The sequence below is a fragment of the Eutrigla gurnardus genome, assembly GCF_963514095.1.
Source record: "Eutrigla gurnardus genome assembly, chromosome: 4".
In the NCBI taxonomy this organism is placed as follows: Eukaryota; Metazoa; Chordata; class Actinopteri; order Perciformes; family Triglidae; genus Eutrigla; species Eutrigla gurnardus.
Window position 1 is genome coordinate 19689055 of NC_139918.1, and position 20299 is coordinate 19709353.

The window sequence follows — 20299 nt, forward strand, 5'->3', positions numbered from 1 at the left end:
GCAGCGGCGACACCTTGCGGTCACACGAGGAACAACCGAAACGAGACTGAACTGCAGTGACCACGTTTCGCCAGCGGTCGTCGCTGTCGAGCCGCGCACCACGTTGACTCCAGAGACACCAGACGTCAACTAAAGAATTTCTGCTCCAGCTGATACGGTCGCCATCTTTGTCGCGAACATAAACAACACCTCGGCGAGTCTCGCGTTGACATTCGGATGTGCCGCTGTCGGGGAGAAGAAAGCGACAACAGCTCCCACGCTGCCGCGGCGCCGACGTCCTCGACCGAAGATGACAGTTGATTTGGTCACCTGAGCCGCCGTGTCAGTCGGGTAAGAAAAAAAGCCTCGCTGTCGAGACGTCAGCTGACGTTTACATTGCTTGTAAACGGGCTGCTGTGTGCGCGAGCACGATGCCATGACAACGACGCGGCTGTCATTAGCGCGCCGTGGAGCCGTTTAAAGCGATTTAAACCGGGATATCTGTCCCGCTCCTGTGCGAGCAAACTAACGGCAGATGCTGACTTGGCCTTTAAACCCCGCAACAACAACATCGATGGCAGCTGACGTGCGCTGACATGTACGGACACGGCGCTAACCGGGCCGCTCGCTATTGGCTGCCAACAGGTCTCTCTGAAATGAACCTGTTTTTTTCCACAGAGATGGGAATCCACGGTGGATTTCCTCACCGGGAGGGAGCGGAGGTTTAAACGGGGGAGGGGGGTGGGGGGCGGGGAGGGCAGTAGAGGGGCCTTGCTACTGCTCGTCGGCCCGGAGGAGATGGACCAGGACTACGAGAGGCGGCTGCTGAGGCAGATCAACCACCAGAACCTGCCGACGGAGGACCGCCTGTCTAAGGTGACATACGAAGAGGTTACATCTATTCGTGTGTGTGTGTGGGTGTGTGGCGTGTGTGGGTGTGTGTGTGTGTGGCGCGTGTGAGTGTGAAGCAAGAGCTACCCTAGCTATTTAAAGGCATTGAATCAAATTGCCCAATAGCAATAACCCTGCCCCTGCTTTATGTTGCTATGGTTTCACCACCTGCCTCTCTCCATCCCAGGGTGCAAGTGCTGCTTGCAGTCTTGTCAGTGTAAAGTCAGGCGACCGCTTCATTCCCACCCGTGCCGGAAGCAACTGGAGTATCAACTTCCACTACGCCAACGTGAGCAGTCCGCTCTCGTCTTCTTCTCAGTCGCATATTCACCTTGTACACGACCCCCACAAACAACACAAAACTATATTAAAAATGAGATTCTCTCTGCAGGAGAACTGCCGCTTCCCCAATCAGAACCATAAAGCGAAGGATGCCAGTTCCGACTCGAGCAAAGGTCGGTCATTTGTTCTCCTTGTGAATCGTCCCAGTTGTCTGCATGTATTTGTTTGTGGTAAAAGCTATATCTTCTCCTCCATCTGTGTTCCCATCCACCACTTTTTGCTGGCATCCCTCCAGACGCTGTAGCGTACGCTGCCCTGTTGAGGAATGAGCTACTCGGAGCCGGGATAGAGACCGTGCCGGACCCTCACACCGACGACCGGCGGCACGCGGTCCTCTCTCAAGACTCTCACAGCCTGTTTAGGGTAATATAATGTGTTTCCAAATAACACTGACGTCACAATGATGAAATAGTGACTATAATTCTGTGTGTTTATCCTCCCACAGTACACTGTCCACACGAAGAGAGTGCCTTTCGATAGCGATAATGAAGTCTCGCCCTACTCCCTTTCTCCGCTTAGTAACAAAAGGTATGACATATCTCGCACGCTCGACAGAAACTGTTTTTTTTTAGTTATTAAACTATGCTGTCAGATGACGTAGGTAGGTTTTCCTTTTCTCGTCCTTCTTCTCCTGCAGTCACAAGCTGCTCCGCTCCCCTCGTAAACCAGCCCGGAAGATCTCCAAGATCCCCTTCAAAGTGCTGGACGCTCCGGAGCTGCAGGACGACTTCTACCTCAACCTTGTAGACTGGTCGGTGGGCAACTTGCTCAGTGTGGGCCTGGGAGCCTGCGTCTACCTGTGGAGTGCCTGCACCAGCCAGGTCAGAGGACCACATTCATTTACACTTTGAGTTTTATTGCAGGATTTCAAAAAAAGTCTGCGTCTGAACCGCTTAAGGGAAAAGTGTTAATTGTATATTTATGTCCTTTTTTGTTGTCGTAACAGGTCACAAGGTTATGTGACCTTTCTGTGGATGGAGACTCTGTTACATCAGTCTGTTGGAATGAGAGGGTGAGCCACCAGAACCGAATCTACTGCTTATTTAACACCATGGTATGAGAAAATCACTGTTTGTAGCAAATACATCCCATCCTATCCTATCAGGGAAGTCTTGTTGCCGTGGGAACGCACAAGGGTTACGTTCAGATCTGGGACGCAGCAGGAGGGAGGAAGCTGACCAGCCTGGAGGGTCACTCGGCACGTGTAGGTCAGTCTTAGCTGAAGTCGAGTGCAACTTACCAACTGCTGGTTGAAAAGTCTGCTCTTATTATCGTGTAAGACACATCGGATGGATTCTTGGTTGCCACGGTGAAATATGAACCCCTTTGTGCTCAAGGTGCCTTGGCATGGAACGGCGAGCAGCTGTCGTCGGGCAGTCGGGACCGCGTGATCTTACAGCGGGACGTCAGAACGCCCTCTTCGGCCGAGAGGAGGCTGCAAGGTCACAGGCAGGAAGTGTGCGGTCTGAAATGGTCTCCCGATCACCAGCACCTCGCGTCCGGCGGCAACGACAACAAGGTGAGAGAGTGTGACGCTTTAGAGTGAATTCAACCTCAGACAAAATCATTTGTTATCGTATAAAATGAACACATCCGAGCCTCGAGATCACATTCCTTGTTTTCCCCCAGCTGCTGGTGTGGAACAGCTCCAGCCTTCTCCCGGTGCAGCAGTACAGTGACCACCTGGCGGCAGTGAAGGCCATCGCCTGGTCCCCCCACCAACACGGGCTGCTGGCGTCAGGGGGCGGCACCGCCGACCGCTGCCTGCGCTTCTGGAACACTCTGACGGGTCAGGCGCTGCAGAGCACCGACACCGGCTCCCAGGTGTGCAACCTGGCATGGTCCAAACACGCCAACGAGCTGGTGAGGAGACACACACACACACACACACACACACATGCACACATGCATCAGCCTGTTCAAGGATAATAATCCATGAAATGTAATTTTAATAAGTGGGGAAAATCAATAGTATCTTAATCAATTAATTAATCAACAAAAAATGTATCACACCTTTAGAAAAAAAATATTATTAATATTACAACAATTTAAGGCTGCTAGTGTGTAATAAGACATTATCATGCTATATTATAATATTATAACACTGTCTATTTTTGTCTAAAGTAGAGGGACATTTTGAGCCGTTTTATAAATGTAGTTCTTATTATTTCAGTACATAATGTACAATCACGTATGATCACGTCTGTGTTGGACTGGATTGAATTATACTGAGAGTTTTTTCTATAAAATACAACACAGACTTAAGTACAGGTGTGTATTCTTAGTTAACTGTTGTGTCTTTGTGCGCAGGTGAGCACCCACGGCTACTCTCAGAACCAGATCCTGGTGTGGAAGTATCCGTCACTAACGCAAGTGGCCAAGTTGACGGGACACTCCTACAGAGTGCTGTACCTGGTAAGACTGCAGCTTTAAATGGATGGTTCAGTGTCAGTGTGACTTTTAGCATCCGAGATGCACAGGAATCATTCACTAATACGTTCTCTTTGTCCTCCGTCGTCAGGCCGTGTCACCGGATGGGGAGGCCATCGTTACGGGAGCCGGGGATGAGACACTACGTTTCTGGAATGTTTTCAGTAAGACACGCTGCACAAAGGTACAGTATATTCATTCTGTAAAGTGCTACATAGCTAGGGCTGCACCTTCTTAGTCAAGTAGTCGCTTTTTTTTTAAATGCTTTTTCATGCTGAAGGGCTTATTTGCAGGACACGTATGAGCACACCTCTGGTAAACATTTCAAGTGGTGCTTTTGTGTAATTCTATGTAGACAAAATTCTGTGAGTGTTGATTTTTGTCTAATTCTCAGCTCTGCGATAAGATTTGATTTGACATGACAATGCCTGGATAATGTCTGATTTAAAAGTCTGGCATTTCACCAAACAAGTGAATTGAAAGTCGTTTAAACGTGCTTTTAATGAACGTTCTCTTGGCAGACAGAGGGAGCTGTGGCACATTTTAACCTGCTACGTGATTTAATTTCCTTCTGTTCCCAGGAATCAAAGTCGGTGCTGAACCTCTTCACAAGAATACGGTAGTGAACAGCCCCGGGTCAGGACTGGTTTCTGGAGGAACCTACTGAGTTGTGGTTGAAATGCACAGTCACCAACGACACTCACAGACTGGCCCTCGAGAGCCCTCTCTTCTCAGTGCACCAACCACCACCACCACCACCACCAGTCCTCCTCAAATCCATGTTTTTCTACAGAGGATGCAGTCCGAACTTCCAACAACAACTGCCATCCCCCACAGTGACGTCACTGATAAAAAAAAAAAAGAAAGAAAGAAAAAAAACAAGCAGTCTATTGTCGGTTTATTATATATTAGCAGAATTAAACATGTACAAGAGTTATAAAGTATATTATGTAACAATGTCACATTTTTAAAAGAGACGAAGGAAGCGTGTGTGTGTGTGTGTGTGTGTGTGTGTGTGTGTGTGTGTGTGTGTGTGTGTGTGTGTGTGTGTGTGTGTGTGTGTGTGTGTGTGTGTGTGTGTGTGTGTGTGTGTGTGTGTGTGTGTGTGTGTGTGTGTGTGTGTGTGTGTGTGTGTGTGTGTGTGTGTGTGTGTGTGTCCCCTATATTTTGATAATGTGTGCATACGATCTACAAGCCGTACAGAAGAGAAGGGAAATAATAAATAAGTGAACACACACAGTTGCTCGTGCAGCTGCAGAGAATGAACCGTTTATTGGCGTCTTGTCAGTTTGTCAGGTGGAGGTGTGGATCCATGCCTGGAGATAATTAAAGGGCAAGGTGACACTTTTTCCCTTCAATTTCATCCTGCTTGGGAACTTGTTGAGGTATTTAATCAAAAACATCTTTGCACGGAGGTCCACTCATTCTAACAAGTCTTTTTAATATCTGTTTTTTGCTTTGGTTCAGCCCAAGTGTTATGGTTTCTGCTGTCCAGTTTCAGGTGCTCGTTGGCACCATTTATCACTGAAACCGAACCACTTGGAGTGCTACCGGTTCAGTCTAGTAATCGGAGTATCCCGACCCCTGCAGGCCCCGACAGAGAAGAGAAAACTCCTTCACGATCTCCTTAGTGCGACGCTTGTTGGTTTGCTCCCTGGAAGAAAGGAAAAAAGGTAAACTAATTTTGTTGGAAGATGTGAACTCCACACATAAAGGCCCAAGCTGGCTGCTGGATTACACGTAGAGTACAATGATGACAGAACAAACAGTAACGGGTATATTGTTATCACCTCAGAAGCTGCTGACTGAAGCTGTGTTTCTGCTCTGTGGAGACCTGGGCAGAGGGGAATCCTGGGGTCTGTAGTGTTTCTTTCAGCCACTGGGACAGCAGAACCGGACAGTGTCGGTTTAGACTCAACAACACCTCAGAGAAGTGCTCCGTCAGACTACGAGATGACTCGCCTCCAACCGCCTGAGACGGAAACAACAGCATACACTTCCATTAGGAAATAGTCTGGTGATGGTTTTAAATGAGACTAAACACCAGCGGGGAAACACTGGGTTCAACAGGTGTTCAATCGATATTCATAATCACATGACCTTTTCATACGTCGTTCTATCTACTGACACACCTGGAGTAGGGTCTCTGTCAGGAGCTTCCCATCCCTCTGCAACACTTCGCTAAGCAAGGGCATGTCTTTACAACGAGGCAACAGCTCTGTCTGCCAGGTACAGGGGGGAAATCACAAGAAGCTATGAGCTGATGAGTAGAAAAACTCACAATTTAGAGTTGCACAATTCTGCCTCAACTTACAAAGAATGCTGTGGCAGCTTTTACTGTGGGTGGCTCTGGGAACTTCAGTGACAGAATTCCTGGAGAAAACAGAGAATGGGAATACTTTTTATTCAGTTAATCGGTCACAAAAGAGGTTTTCTTAGGCAGAATTTCAGGATGATGGAAATGGAAAAGAAAAACGCTTCAGGGCAAAATTGTTGGCAAAAATGTGAGATTGCATTGGCAAAGGCGTAAATCCTCATAAAGCATGTTGGTTTGATAGCATTTTTTTTATTATTTGCTGGCGATGTGCAAAATAAGAACCCAACAACAACAACAAAAAATGGGGCTGCAGCAGAGGAGACCCTGCAGGTGTGTCTGCGGCCACAGGAGGGCGCCAGGGCGGAGCTCCGCGTCCAGAGAGGTGACGCCCCGGAAATGGAAGTTAGAAATGTTTGCGTTCACGCGCTGCGCGGTTCAGGGCTGGAGCCACTCCAAGTACGATCAAATTAAGGATTACATATTGGTGCGGTTACAATTAGCATTACTGCACCTCGTACCTGATATAGATGTTATCTTAATTAATGACTAGTTTCAAGCAGCACCTTGCCCGCATGCCAAGTGACGTGGTTTAGTGACACGCCCACGTTCGTGACCTCTACAGCAGGGCGGGCGCAAGAATGCTAGCATGCTAACATGCTAACGTTCATTTTACAGACAAATAGACGTCTAATATACATATAACACGTATTATTCGACGTAAATGTGGAGCCTAATGGGACCAGGGACTGGTTCGGACTGGTTCGCCTATAAGTCACTGGGACTGGGAGGCCGAGCGGACTGGTTATACGACGCTTCTTTAACGGGGAACGAGTGGATAAGTTGAACCGGGTCGTGGAGGACTTCGTTCGCTGTGCAAAGAGGCGAGTACAACAACACAGTGGCACCCTCGCGCGCGCGCGCGCGTGTGTGTGTGTGTGTGTGTGTGTGTGTGTGTGTGTGTGTGTGTGTGTGTGTGTGTGTGTGTGTCATATTGTTTACATGTCCACGCTGTCTGCTTTGGTGATGCTTTTTGCTTAATTGTTTGAGTTTTGACAGTTTTTTTCTGTCTTTGTGAGGCTTGGCTGAAGGAGACAGTTGTGTATTTATATTATGTCATATTGATATTATATTATAAATACATAATATATTGATTTCTGTGGCCAGACTGCCTGCCTGTTGGTTCGGTCAAATCTCCAACCATGTAATGATACTCACCGCAGCAAAACAGGCCTTTAATATCCAGCTGGTCGGACAGGTACATGTCAGGCTTCCTTTTAAGAATCTAAATGAACACAAAGCGATCAGGCAACGTTTTTTATTCTGTGAAGCTGCAAACATGCGCAACAATGGACAACAATATTCACCTTACCTGAGCATGAAGGTCCATAAATGATTCTGCGATATCAGGATGATCCCTCGGACCTGTGCAATAAATATGAGATCAGACGAGGCAAACGTATGTCTAAAAGTGAACTACGGAAATTATGTGCAGGTTATTTACCTTCCCGAAATAAAATAAGTGTGGCGGAAGTCAACACCTCAACAAGGCTTTTGATGTTAGAAATGTGATGTTCCTCTCCAGCAAATATATGAACCATCTAAAAGAGAAGATGGAGAGAGAATGACATCTATACCAAAAAGCATGTTGAGAGTCTGATCAGCCTGATCTGTGGGCGGGGTGGGGGGGGGGGTCGTACCTGCCGCACCAGATCCAGAGCTGAGGCTTGTGGGAAGCTGCTATAGATCTGCCCCAGCATCTCACTCAGTTGAGCCACCATGGGCCCGAAATCGTGTAGGAGGGTTCGGACTGACTTATCAAATACCCCGCAGACTGCCTGGAGAGGGGAGAGAGCTGTGAGTCAGTAAGCACACACATAGAGAAGTCCTACATGCACACACACACACAGTCATACATCATACACATTCATATTCATGCAAGCAAAGAAAAACACTCCTACCTCTACTACATCGGAGTCATCAAGCCACTTGCTGAGGATGGTTTGGATCAATGTGAAGACTTGCTGTAGCACAACAACAACCTAAAAAAAAAAAATATTTGAAGATATATGTGATATAAACATGTTTGCTTCATGTTGCATGTTCGGAAATATTGGTTCACAAGACTCACAAAGCACTATTTGTCTGGTGTGTTTGGAAACAGCTACGATAATTTAACATCATTCAAAGAGAAGCTGGTATAATGTATGATAATTGAGAGTACGCAGGTATCTGTGGCTAAACTTACCGGATTCTGTGTGCTCTGTGAGGGAGCAAGTCTTGGGCTGGATGCTCCCTCTAAGCCGTCTGCTTCTCTGTTGATGTCCAGGGTGGTAAAGAGACTGGACAGCATCCCCAGGATGTGGATCATAGACTGTTTGTTCGTAGGGTCAGGCTGTAAAGGGAAGCGAGACAGTGAGAGATCAAAAAGCTGCCATTAGTGTAAAGGTTGTGTCAAAAGCTGTGAAAGTGCTGTAATATCAATATGTAGATATGAATATTTAAATTTAGCACCAAAATGACCAAGTCATTTGTGGATTTTCTGTAGAAATTGCATGAGTTTCGTTGGACTTACCTCCTGCTGGGCCAGAGTGTCCAGCTTCTGGATGTGAGGGGTGATTAGAGAGTGAAGTCTGCCCAGAATCTCCTCTACCGGCAGGGCGGACAGGAGGAAACCCAGAGCCTGCATCAACCACATGCACTGGCTGCTCTGCACACAGACATGCAGAAACACACACAGCACACATCAAACACGATGTCCTCAGAGAGACGCTTGGTGCATTTGTGTTTCCAGAATAGGAAGGAAGTGTTGAATGTTGAAGGCTGTTTATTCACCTTATGGATTTCTTTTACCAGTACGTCCTGCAGAGGAACACGTGTTAATAGAAAGACGGCAACAGGGTTACAGCAGCAAAATAAGACAGAGAAGCTTCAATATCGAATGCAAAATAACCTGTGATGTGGTCAGGATGTCTTGAGCGTAGGGGCCGAGGTCAAGTCTGCACTCCCTGCAAATCCTCTTCAGGGTGGAGACGCTGGACACGGACAGCTCTGGCTTCACAAGGCCCTGAAGCACCATGGGCAATATGCCACCCAACATCACGGGATGGTCAGCCAGCCACTCAGCCAGGGATCCTGGCCAAGAGGAGAACATGTCATGGATAGTGAGTGTAAATGGGTTTGTCTACCCAGAGCACATGATTGGCCAATTCGTTGGCCATAAATAATCCTGGTTGTTGTGGAATTCAGTTTAAATGTAGAACATTAACAGTCTGACAAAGGACTTTGGGACACTGTTCTGTACCTATGGTGTACATGACGGTATCAGCCAGCATAACGTTGCTGATGTTGATTCTGGGGATGAGACCAATAAGACCAGGGATAACGTCAGAGTAGTTCACGTCTATCGTCTCAGCTATGGACTGGAAGCCAAATAACAGGGCCTCTGTGTCCTGAAGATGGAGAAAAACGACGTGTGCTCTAAGGGCAAGTAAGGGGAAACACAACCGAGAGGTATATCGAGATACACGCAGTAAGGACGGAAAAGGGGGAAAAGAATTGGGGGGGGAAAAAGAAAATATTTGAACTTTGTAAAATATTGTGGAGGTAAAATAACAGATGTGCACGGAATAGACATTCAATGATGAATGACGTTACCTGCCAGACGGTGGACTGTTGGGGGTCCATCAGCTGTCTGCCCAGCCTGTCGTACAGGTTACTAAGCAGCTCTGCCCCCAGCATTTCATACACATACATCAACGTGTCGGAAATGTCCACTCTGAAATGCAAAAGCAAAAGTGGAAATCATAATTGAAGAAATCTATACCTTCATTTTTTGGCAACTATTGGATTGATTGCACTTTTTGTCCTCTCAAATCCAAAGGCTTCCTTTCTTGTGAGAAAGGAGATACAATTAAGTTTTAGAGCTCCCTAAGAATTTCCTTTAGTTTGGTGTCTTACCTATAAATTCTGAACTGCTCCTTGTCATCAGAAGACCAGGAGGTGTACTCCTCCTGGGAGGGATAGTGGGATTTATGTAGTAGCACGTCCACCAGTTGGAAGTAAATCGGCCTGTAGATCTGCAGGTAGACTGCCTGCTTCTCCTCCTCAAATGACAAGATGTCATCCTGAGCATGCAAAAGAAAGAATTAGAAAGACATTTGGGTGAGTAATTTACTAAAAAGACAAGAAAAAAACGTACGAAACCTGTATTAGTCTCATTAATTCATTCATCCGCCTCACCTGCAGAGTGTACCAGAAGGTGAGCGTAAGGGAGCTGGTGGTCTCGCTGACTGGGTAGTGACCAGGGATGCCAGTACAGAAAAGAATCATGTTAACCAAAGCCAGATACTCTTGCCAATGCTCCACCTGTTCCAACAAAACCCTGTCGTACACAAACACATTGATCAAAATTAAGAAAAATAACCATTTACTGAAGCCAGGTGATAGGATGACTGTGTGTGTGTGTGTGTATGTGTGTGTGTGTGTGAGTGTAAGTGTGAGTGTGTGTGTGCTTGCGCATCCGTGTGTACCTGGAGTGTGTTTCCCCCATAGCAACAGCAATACGACAGATACCGTGTAAGGTTTCCATGTCCCCATTCTGAGCCGCCGTCTTCAGCTGGTCATGGAGACCCAGCACCAGAGGCATCAAGTTCACCAGAGCATCGACGTACCTGTACACACACACACACACACTCTGATTCACACACCTGGAATTTTCAGGGATCTTAATCAGTTTGTGACGCGGCGTTTCTCTCACCTCTGGCTGTCGGGCTGTGAGATCGCGGTGACTATCGTCTCCACAGCCGTGTCGAACAGCTCCGGGTTGGACAGCGCAGTGAAACAATCCTGGACCAGTTCATGACTCTCCGCCAACGGCACGTCCAACCCCACCCAGCTGGACAGGCAGCGGAGCACCTTCTCCTTCACCTGGTTCGAGGAGTCCTGGCTTTGGAGCAGCTGACGCAGCATGGGACACACCAACGCCCACTCCCCAGCCAGGGCTGCCCTCAGCTGGGCACGACGAGCTTGAGCGAGCCGGCTGCTCTGGAACTCCTCCGGGAGCACGGTGAGGAGCTCCAGCAGCGCGAGGCAGTGCGCGTGAGGGTTCTGGGTGGCTTCGGCCCCAGAGCCGCCTTCAGAGTCGGGCTTCTGCGGTTGGAAGGCCCTCACCATGTCCGCCACCGGCTGGGACCATATCTGTGGGATTAAGTTAAGAGCCATAGAGGCCAGGGCTACACACAGCCTGGTTAGCACCATTTTGGGCCCGGAGGAGAAGTGTAGGACATGGGAGAGGAGCTGCATCCTCAGGCTCTCATGCTGGTCTGTGGGGAGGTCGCTCCAGTGACGGGAGATCTTGGTGTGGAGGGTGCTGGCGCCAAAAAACTGAACCTCTGGAAGCTGCAAAGAGACAGACTCTTATAAATAGCTGCCGTCAACATATACACAACAATAACATTTCTAATTGGCACTGACATCCAACCAGTTTTTGCCATCTAATGTTCTTCAATAGTGCAGAATCATCAGTTGTAAAGATGTATGAGCTAAAGTGGAAAGGCAGACCTTGTCAGGGCCAAGGAGGGCCCAGCAGAACTGCCATGCCTGTGCAGAGGCCTGGGCCTGGGTCAGCCACTTCTGGGCCACATTCTTGCGCTCCATGATTGGATCAAAGTAGAGCTGGTAGAGAGCCTAGAGAAGAAACAATAAAAAAATCTTGAATTAAAAGTAATATGGTAATAACCGATAAGGACGTCAGAGTGGATAAAAGTCGTAACCATTACAACCGTCAATATTTCCTGACTGGGGAGATATTAACGACAATGAATGCATGGGTGTTTTGTGTAACAGCTTGTTAATTGAATTCTTAGTGAAACAAGCATTAATATTCATGCATACTGGATGTCCAATTGTTTGAATGGACTAAAAATGTGTTGTCATAGCAAATAATCCAAAGCACATGGTGTTGGTTATTATTAGGACAGCATATGCTTATAGCTGGTATCATGTTACAAAATGTCCAGTGACCTCCCTATGGTGAACTACAATTGACCAACCACAGGCTTTTTTTTTTTTTAAGCAAATTGCTGTTATGTGAGTTAAAATATACCCAAATGTGAGACTATGCTGCTGCAGCTCTTCTTCTTTTTTTGACACATATATCAGATTAGCTCTGGTGCCCTGAATTGAATTACAGAAGCTCTATCTGAAGGAATATATTCAACAGACACTCATCCAGAAGCAGGGGTGGATTGTTGAAACTTACCGACTCCACATTCTCCACCGTTAACTCCAACTCCACCGGGCCGTCTCCCGGATTGGCTGGAGGCTCCATCTGGCGCAACGTTAAGGTGTCTCCCTTCTGCAGATGGAAAATCCCTCAGCAATTAAACACTGGTCGGCATTTTAAAAAAAAAAGAAGAAGAAGAAGTGATTAGATCGAGTAGTCCCGCAGAAAGAGGACGCAGCGGCTCATTTAGCTGTCCCTGTATGTGGGCAGTGCGCTCATGCACGACGACACGCTGACCTCTGAGGGGGGCGGAAAAGTTGTCGTCTCACGTTACCACCAATACACACTGACGCCCGCGCACCCATCACCCTTTAATGTAACATCGCAGCAGACCCACGCTCATCGCGAATGCAGTATAACTTGCGCGCGTGTGCGTGTGTGTGTGCGCTCTCTTTATAACAGGCGCGCCTGACGCAGAAAACTGCGCCTCTGACGCACTGACTTCTGATTGGAGCAGCAGAGCAACAGCGTCTGCAAACTGATGCATGTCGGAGGAGTAGATGCATTGATGGGAGACTTGAAGGGAGTGGAAAAACAACTAAGCTGGAGGGTGAAACGTGAATCTGCAATGAGATCGGAGACGCGATTTTTTGGCTCTTTGGAATAAAGCGCGCGCAGCCTTTTCTGCTCCCCGCGTGCAGCCTGCCGCGCGGCCCCACCCCTACTTCTCTTCTGCCCGACTCCCTCAGGATATTTTTAGCGCTGATGGCGTGCCCTGTCAAATCACGTAACGGAAACAAGCCCAGAGCTAAGAAGCAGAGTCGCTGCGAGGAGCCCGCTTAGCTCCGTGTTGATTGTCATCTGCAGGCGAAGGAGATGCGATTTGAAAGCAATTTTGCGTTTTGCGTGTTGGTGGTGCTTACCGGCTCATCGCAGACGGGAGGTAAGGTGTCATCCTGGTGTGTGTGTGTGTGTGTGTGTGTGTGTGTCTGTCTGTGTGCGTGTGTGTGTGTGCTGGAGAGAGAGAGAGGCATCCTGCTGACGCGACTTGTACCCGTTATTGATTCCTCACATGATGCTTTCGATAGTCTATTGATTTTATAGGAAGGTCAGGCTGTTGGTCGCATTTGATCGTTATTACCTGATGTTATCAGTTATATCAACGTGTCGTCGCTCGGCAGATCAGCTTGGTTTCCTTTTGTTGAGCGTTTCCTTCTCTATATGGTTACTCTTTCCATTCTGATGTGTTCACCAGTCACCTATTTATTTAATATAACTTTAAAATACGGGCATATCCTTCATTTAGTCTTCTCATTGTGTTTTGTTTTCATAATTATTGACCATCAGCTGGTTTGATAGTGATTAAAAGGATGAGTCATTTGCAAGCAAAACAACAAAAAGGCCCAAATGTCTGGTTCCAGTGTGTGTGTGTGTGTGTGTGTGTGTGTGTGTGTGTGTGTGTGTGTGTGTGTGTGTGTGTGTGTGTGTGTGTGTGTGTTTTATTATAGTAAACTGATTTATCAGCTGCAACTATGTTTGAAAAGCAATAAATCACTTTTAAGGGAAAGGCCTCTCTGGTTCCAACTCCTCACAAATGAATATTTGCTGGTCTTAGTCTGTTGTGAGAGTAAACTGCAGATCTGTACTACTATTTCGGACATTTTTTTTTAAAAAACAATTTCCAGATGAATTCATGTTCATCCCTTTAAGCATGATTCTCTTTGATTTCATAGGTCAGAGCAGTGCTTTGCCTCCTCTGCTCAGCCTGGCCGGTGGAAGCTCAGCCTCTCCTGACCCGATAGAGGATCCTCATGCAGTCTCACAGCGGACTCATAGCTTGGATGGAACCTCAACTAAAACCACTACCAAGACCAAATGGACGGTCCATTCAGAGACCGCGACGACTGCAGGATATGAAACGCAGTCTGCAGTTGCACCATCCCAACACATGAATGCACCCGTCATCACGACTGCTCCTTCACCTTCACCTGCAGGTATTCAAGACGAACCTGCACGCGCACGCTGCCTCCTGAAAAGCTTCAACTTTTAATTTTGAGGAATAGTCATTCTATAGTTTGCATCTGTGATTTCCAGAATTTTTTCCTCTGGCCAGTTTTTTAAAATGCGTGCAATTTGCAAACACAGACGCTCCACCGCCAGCAGCATTCCAGGAACATATTCCTCCGCTGACGAGCACATGACTGCACTGAGATTGAGAATGTGTGTCGCAACCTTATCTCAGAGATTCCCTTTTATAGATCAGATATATATTTAACCCTCTTCCCTGATGCAATGTTTTTGCTTTGTGCAGCCCAGGAATAACAAACGACATGACGTAACGCCATCTAGATCACACTTTTACCCCCTTTTTTGGGCTTTTTTGTCACTTTCCCTCTCGGTCCCAGTAGAGTAATGGCACTTGGCAAAAAGCTGCTTTTAGAGTTTCTCACTTTGAAAGCTTAACACTACATTACTAATTACGTTTAGTTGCTATGTGACAGAAATCTGCCTCTCAGCTTATAATTAAGTGTTTTACCACACAGGAGCACTACGACTGCCTGTCCCTTCATTCTATCTGACATGTAAACAGTAGGAAGCAAGTCTGACTTGTAATTAAACAGCACACAAAGTCCCAGCCCCCCTCCACAGATGTCAGCATGAGCTGAACAGCCACATGTGCTTAAAGTGAATGTTGGAAAAGTTATTTATCTGAATCCGCCACTGCAAAACTGGAAAGATGCAATAGTGAGCAAAGTGTGACATCTGCCAAAACACCTCCATTATTTCATGCATTAAAAATAGAAACAATGTGAACGAGGCTTCATGGCATTGTCATGTAAGATAGGTGGGACCTGGCAACAAAATCATTAAGTATAGCAACTTTAATGTCAGTTTCCTTTGAAGAGTTCTATGTGCTTTTTTTGAATTGATACAGTATTGCCTTCACATCTCCACTTTCAGCTGCCACAGACGGCCTTTCGTCGGCGCCGACCGCACAGAGCACCGCCCCTCTGCAGCGCATCTCAACCGCCGAGGGCAGAGCCGTTCTGACCACAGATCCCTTCAGCACCTTTTCATCTCTGCCCGCCCACACAGCACCGGATACAAGCTCCTCGGCTTACGCCTCCACCATCCAGCCACAGCCTGAGTCACCGACCGTAGCCACCACGCAGCCGACAACCACAGGACACCCTCTGACCTCAGCTACGGGCCGGGCTCCTGCTGGGCCAGCGCACCAGGAGGTCCCATCCGAGCTCAATGTTGGAGATGAAGGTAAGCTGGCGAGAGCACTGGCTTTATTTTCTCATTCTGTATTAAAAATGTGTTTTCTGTTACGATTGGCTATTTGTGCATCATTTAGACCTCAAGGGGCCCCGATACCGCTCCAGCTCCCCTCTAGACCCTCTGCTGGCCGGCCTGCTGTCAGTGTTCATCGTCACCACTGCTGTCGTCTTCGTCATCCTCTTCCTCAAGTTTCGCCAGCGGACAAACCACCCAGAGTTCCATCGGCTGCAGGATCTACCAATGGTAAGATACATTCACGTAGTACAATACACCAAGGTTGGGATTAAAGGGACAATGCAGCATTGTACATTTATACTCTGCCTGTCAAAAGAGTATAATGTTGTGACTTCAAAGGGACTTTATTCAGTTGCATTGTGGGAAATGTAAGATCCAGTAGTTTTGATCCATATCATGAATTAAAAGTCAGGATATCCCAGGATATATTGTGTGCATAGTTTCATTTGTGTGTATACAATGAAGAAAACCCGTAATACAGCATTTTGGGTGAGTACATGCAAGAGATTTTCAGAGAACAGTCTATTATAATTATTTATCCTCATAAGTCCTTTTACTTATCTACAAAGCCCCTTGTAATCATGTGTGCACATTGAGACATGTTCCGAAAATAACGTTGGAAGTCACAAAATTCCTTACACACTGTTCAGAAGGTGTAAAACTGACATTCAACAACTTTACTCATCTGAATCTTGGTTTAATAATCTTTTCCAGGATGATTTGATGGAAGACACGCCCCTCTCCAGATACACCTACTGATGGACGCATCCTCGGTCACTTCCCCTCAAAGACCAGAAGCAACGCAGACACCAAAGGAAGACCAGTGTGGATCTGAGAAAAGCCTTTGCCTGGATGCAGCCGTTTCTTTGCAGTCCAGTGTTGGGTCAGTGAATAAAAGAAAAGTATTTATCAGCGGATCCACGAGAAGGATCCAAGTCTTTTAAATGGGAGGTTTCTGAAGCACTTTTTCCCACATTCCCTTTAAATTTCCGGAGAACTTCAGTCCAGTGGAAACTATTTGTTTGTGCCTCTGCACCCCTGACTGACTCCCCATATATGCACAGCACTTTAATGTGGCACGAATGGTCGCAGTGCCCCCAAGGGGACATCCGAGGTAATGTGGCTCAAGGTTGCATGAAGTCCTCCGATGTAATCAATACACACACCCTCAGGTTATCCAGCCAGAAATACCAGACTGAGAGACACCGATTCAGGAATATTAATTAGGATCCCTTAGGTGACCAAATATTAGTGAAGTGCACTTTCAAACCAAATTGCCAGGTTGCACGTGTTGTCTTAAAGCTGAGGTCTTGCAGAAGGAGAAACCACTCACTCAACTGCTCAATGGATTAATCAAGTTAACCTCAAATGATATGTGGCAAATAGTATTGTTGTGGCCTTTAAAGGGGAAATCCGCTGTAACATGGATTTTGGATATCTTATCTTATATAACCGGATTTCCCCTTTAATGTGCAGTTGCATGTGTTATGGAAATTGTATCGTCGTGGTCTAAATCTGGTCTTGAATTTGGTTATTCCGTTTAATCCACCCGTGAAAACGGAGGAGACCTCGCTAAATAAAACTTTTAATATGAGCAAATTGTAACGGTAAAACACACTATTGTTAAATGTGTTGTAAAATACATATTTATAAGGAATGTATTGGTTTCTGCACACAGTGTTTGTACAAATACTTCAAGTGGAGGTGATAAGAGGCACAAGTGAGTTCCAAGTTTAGATTGTTGTTACCTGTATCTGTATTAGCTGGACAGTTTTGACCCATAGTGTGTTCTGAGTTACATAACTGTTAAGTGCCAACAGTATTGTATGATAATATGGCATTGCAATGTGGACTGTAGACTTTGATATTAAGATTCCTGTTTGATAATAAATTAGAAACGATACTGAAGGCCTCATGCTTCGGTGGTGTAGGATCTTCCAGCCAGAGCATGTGGCTCCATTCTTAAGCATTATGCTGTGTCATTCTAACCTGTGTGACAGGTTTTTATTCAGCAGTGAGGTTGGGAGCCCATAAGCTCTGCAGAGCTACAAACCCACCTGCCTACAAATGTTATGTGGACTTTGAACAATTACTCAGCTGAATAAAAAGGAAGCCGCTCCCATTAGATACACATCAGTTAATAAAACCTCCCATTCAATCAATCCCCATCCACAAGAAAATAAATAAATCATTTATAACCAATGTAATGTTTAATATCATCATCATGACCAGTCACAACCCTGTTTTCAGTATCATAAACATCTGAATACATTTTTTTTAAAGATCAAATGATGGAAGTTTTTGCTCAAAAACAGCTATTTTTTGGATTAATCTTTTTCAGGTATTCATTCATGTGCAATAATCCGACTTTTACAGCAGAGCAAATACAAACATTCTGTCACAAAGGCCATCAAATACAGGTCAAATTTCCCTTTTTTTTTTTAAGGACAGCATCTTATTTTCTTTTACTGTGGAAAAATATAAATGATTTATGTCATGTGGCCAACCAATTCCAAATGAGGGTGCAGGTAGAAAACACTGTCAAGACAAACTGACAGGGTGACTGCACCCCATCCATTATCCTAATAGAGTACTTTATCCTACCTGGAAAACCGGTCTGGTCACTTGACAACATGAACTTCACCTGGCTTCAAAGGTAAATTGGCCAGAGGTTAGTGTATATATACTGTACGTGTTACAGGTTATGTAGAGTGGCTTTGAATAATAAGGTGAATCCAGAAGACCTCGTCCTCATTAGCAGCAGCTATCGTGACAGAAGGGGCGCATCCGTGGTCCCGGCCAGCCCAGCAGAGTGTGGCCGAAGCAGGCCGTGTTCAGAATCATCCCCAGCAGAGCCACATTCCCAAACGCTCCCCGCATTCTTTTTTTAGGATCTGATTGAGGTGGTATTATTATAATTATTATGAACTCAGCACAGTACATTACAAAGTAGAAATTGTGAATTAAACATGGACATTTTCTTACCTCCTGTAGAGTAGCCATGTGCGTACACCTCTCTGCTTATAATCCAGACAAGTCCAAGACCGCTGGCGAGACGCTGTGGTAACCACACACACACACACGCACAGATAACACTCATTTGACAGGATTTTATAAAGAAGAGTGTACATTTCTTCCACAATCCCTACATAGAATCATCCTACTCAAAAATGTTGTTTTGATTGTATCTGCACGTACAGGTATGTTGGTGCAATTGCAGCATGAGAGTGCAAAAATAAACTTACAGGATTATGCACACCGCCAACTGTCAGGCAGAAAAGAAAGGCGGGGTAGATTTCCAGCCTGGTGAGAGATGATAAGGTGTCAACTTTAACCTCTTTTCTATTGTTGCCATGAAGCTATGGTGCAATAATCGGTCTAGTCGGGTGCAAATTCAAGTTGCTCAGATTTCAGTTCACACATACGTGTTTTGGTGGGCACGCTGGATGCAGTTGAAGACGTTCCCATTCTCGGCGTCGTCGCTGTACATCTGGGGATACTGCAAGTCCAGACAGGTTTATCTGTTATTTGACAGTTCAAAGTGCTGGGCACTGCAAAACAATTAAAACTGAACACACAATAAGACTCGTTGGGGTGCTGTTTGAATGGGTGGATTCAGATAAGCAGTAGGAATGAGAGGGAGTGCACTATAGATGTACTACATGGCTTCTGCTCACCGGTACGTCGTACTTCTTGCGGGCTTTGCCGACTTTGATGGCCAGATGCCCGATCATCACCATACTGGCAACGCCAGTCAGCACCACATAGCCAAACTCTTTGGAAAGCACAACCATCCTGACAAACTGGAGAAAGGGGAAGAAGAATAACACCTCTTTATCTTTGATGTTATCCCAGCTCTTTCTAAGTGTTGTTATAGGGCAGAAAACTGAGTACCGGGTAGTTACATGTAGGGTAAAACAACAACAACAGAGAGAGACTGGTGGGCGTTCATGCTCCGTGCACAAACTGCGATTGTAATGCGATTGTAAAACACAGCGGTGAGAAAGTAAAGGTCATTAAGAGGACGCCATGGATTTAAAACCCACTCGTTTGAGAGGAAGCACAGATAAATATCACAGAGACAAACATAAACGCGTTTACCTTACAGAAGTAGCTGGCGTCTGTAGCGTTAACGTTCAGCGGGAAACAGCGACGAGACGACCTGACTTTACTTTCCCTATTCCTCGAGCGTCAGTTACTTCCTGTACGTCGCTCTGCGTAACGTCTCGATGTGCCAATTTATGATGCCGCCTCGCGTCGGCTCTCCTCGCCTGACCCGGAAATGCGCCTCGAGGAGGGGGGGGAGGCTCGTGGAGGAGGTGAGCGCGAGGAGACGCAGGTGTATCCTTTGGAGAAACCATTTTTTGTTCTGCATAAAAGAGGCGTGGCACGGCTGGAATAAAGGTAACCCATGGCAGCAGGAAGTAGCTGTTCCGTTTGTGTTCGTAACATGAAGTGATTTATGATGAACACACTTTCTGGTAAGGCTCTCTTCTAACCGCATTTCACCATATATATAAAAAACACACAACACGTTTATGTGGAGATATGTGTCTGTATGTATATACATGTATGCAGTACGTGTGTGTATACATATAGTATACATATTTGTATATACTGTATATGAATGATGTAGATACTCAACAAGACCTATACCATTATCTGACAATGTCCACTTGTACTGCCTTGTTCATGACCAACATTTTGACTTGGCAACACAGGAAGTCACATGTGCAAGTATTGACGCCATGATGACGCCATACTTTGGAATGCAGGGAGAAAGTTCACAATACCAGGCCTCTGATACTGGTTGACCT

At 46.2% G+C, this 20299-nt stretch overlaps 4 protein-coding genes across 6 annotated transcripts; 2 read left to right on the forward strand and 2 right to left on the reverse strand.

Moving 5' to 3' along the window:
* Positions 1 to 150: 150 nt before the first annotated feature.
* Positions 151 to 4589, forward strand: fzr1b (fizzy/cell division cycle 20 related 1b). Its single transcript, XM_084008714.1, has 14 exons — positions 151 to 330; positions 658 to 855; positions 1058 to 1159; positions 1262 to 1325; positions 1448 to 1575; positions 1658 to 1740; positions 1850 to 2033; positions 2159 to 2224; positions 2318 to 2420; positions 2550 to 2731; positions 2842 to 3075; positions 3523 to 3627; positions 3734 to 3826; positions 4224 to 4589. The coding sequence occupies exons 2-14, from the start codon at positions 778 to 780 to the stop codon at positions 4263 to 4265; spliced, it is 1464 nt and encodes a 487-aa protein (XP_083864840.1). The 5' UTR covers positions 151 to 330; positions 658 to 777; the 3' UTR covers positions 4266 to 4589.
* A 143-nt stretch (positions 4590 to 4732) lies between these two features.
* Positions 4733 to 12589, reverse strand: LOC311012906 (importin-13-like). 2 transcript variants are annotated; one of them, XM_084008712.1, is made up of 21 exons: positions 12219 to 12589; positions 11519 to 11644; positions 10716 to 11356; positions 10489 to 10629; positions 10199 to 10340; positions 9917 to 10083; positions 9614 to 9734; positions 9261 to 9408; positions 8910 to 9091; positions 8792 to 8818; positions 8532 to 8666; positions 8205 to 8351; positions 7918 to 7998; positions 7657 to 7794; positions 7461 to 7557; positions 7329 to 7381; positions 7175 to 7241; positions 5957 to 6015; positions 5775 to 5864; positions 5433 to 5614; positions 4733 to 5296 (listed from the first exon to the last, which is right to left on the reverse strand). In XM_084008712.1, exons 1-21 carry the CDS (start codon positions 12285 to 12287, stop codon positions 5203 to 5205), a joined length of 2907 nt encoding a protein of 968 aa, XP_083864838.1. In that variant the 5' UTR covers positions 12288 to 12589; the 3' UTR covers positions 4733 to 5202. The 2 variants fall into 2 exon arrangements, with proteins under 2 accessions (XP_083864838.1, XP_083864839.1); XM_084008713.1 differs by lacking the exons at positions 4733 to 5296; positions 5433 to 5614; positions 7461 to 7557 and having other exon boundaries at positions 5737 to 5864.
* A 179-nt stretch (positions 12590 to 12768) lies between these two features.
* On the forward strand, positions 12769 to 17379 carry LOC311012908 (uncharacterized protein). Its single transcript, XM_084008715.1, has 5 exons — positions 12769 to 13125; positions 13916 to 14176; positions 15144 to 15455; positions 15544 to 15710; positions 16197 to 17379. The coding sequence occupies exons 1-5, from the start codon at positions 13059 to 13061 to the stop codon at positions 16239 to 16241; spliced, it is 852 nt and encodes a 283-aa protein (XP_083864841.1). The 5' UTR covers positions 12769 to 13058; the 3' UTR covers positions 16242 to 17379.
* A 577-nt stretch (positions 17380 to 17956) lies between these two features.
* mgst3a (microsomal glutathione S-transferase 3a) lies at positions 17957 to 19745 on the reverse strand. Of its 2 annotated transcripts, none has more exons than XM_084008716.1 (6): positions 19584 to 19745; positions 19160 to 19285; positions 18908 to 18981; positions 18728 to 18785; positions 18468 to 18540; positions 17957 to 18376 (listed from the first exon to the last, which is right to left on the reverse strand). In XM_084008716.1, exons 2-6 carry the CDS (start codon positions 19274 to 19276, stop codon positions 18237 to 18239), a joined length of 462 nt encoding a protein of 153 aa, XP_083864842.1. In that variant the 5' UTR covers positions 19277 to 19285; positions 19584 to 19745; the 3' UTR covers positions 17957 to 18236. The 2 variants fall into 2 exon arrangements, with proteins under 2 accessions (XP_083864842.1, XP_083864843.1); XM_084008717.1 differs by having other exon boundaries at positions 19589 to 19715.
* Between the last annotated feature and the right edge of the window lie 554 nt (positions 19746 to 20299).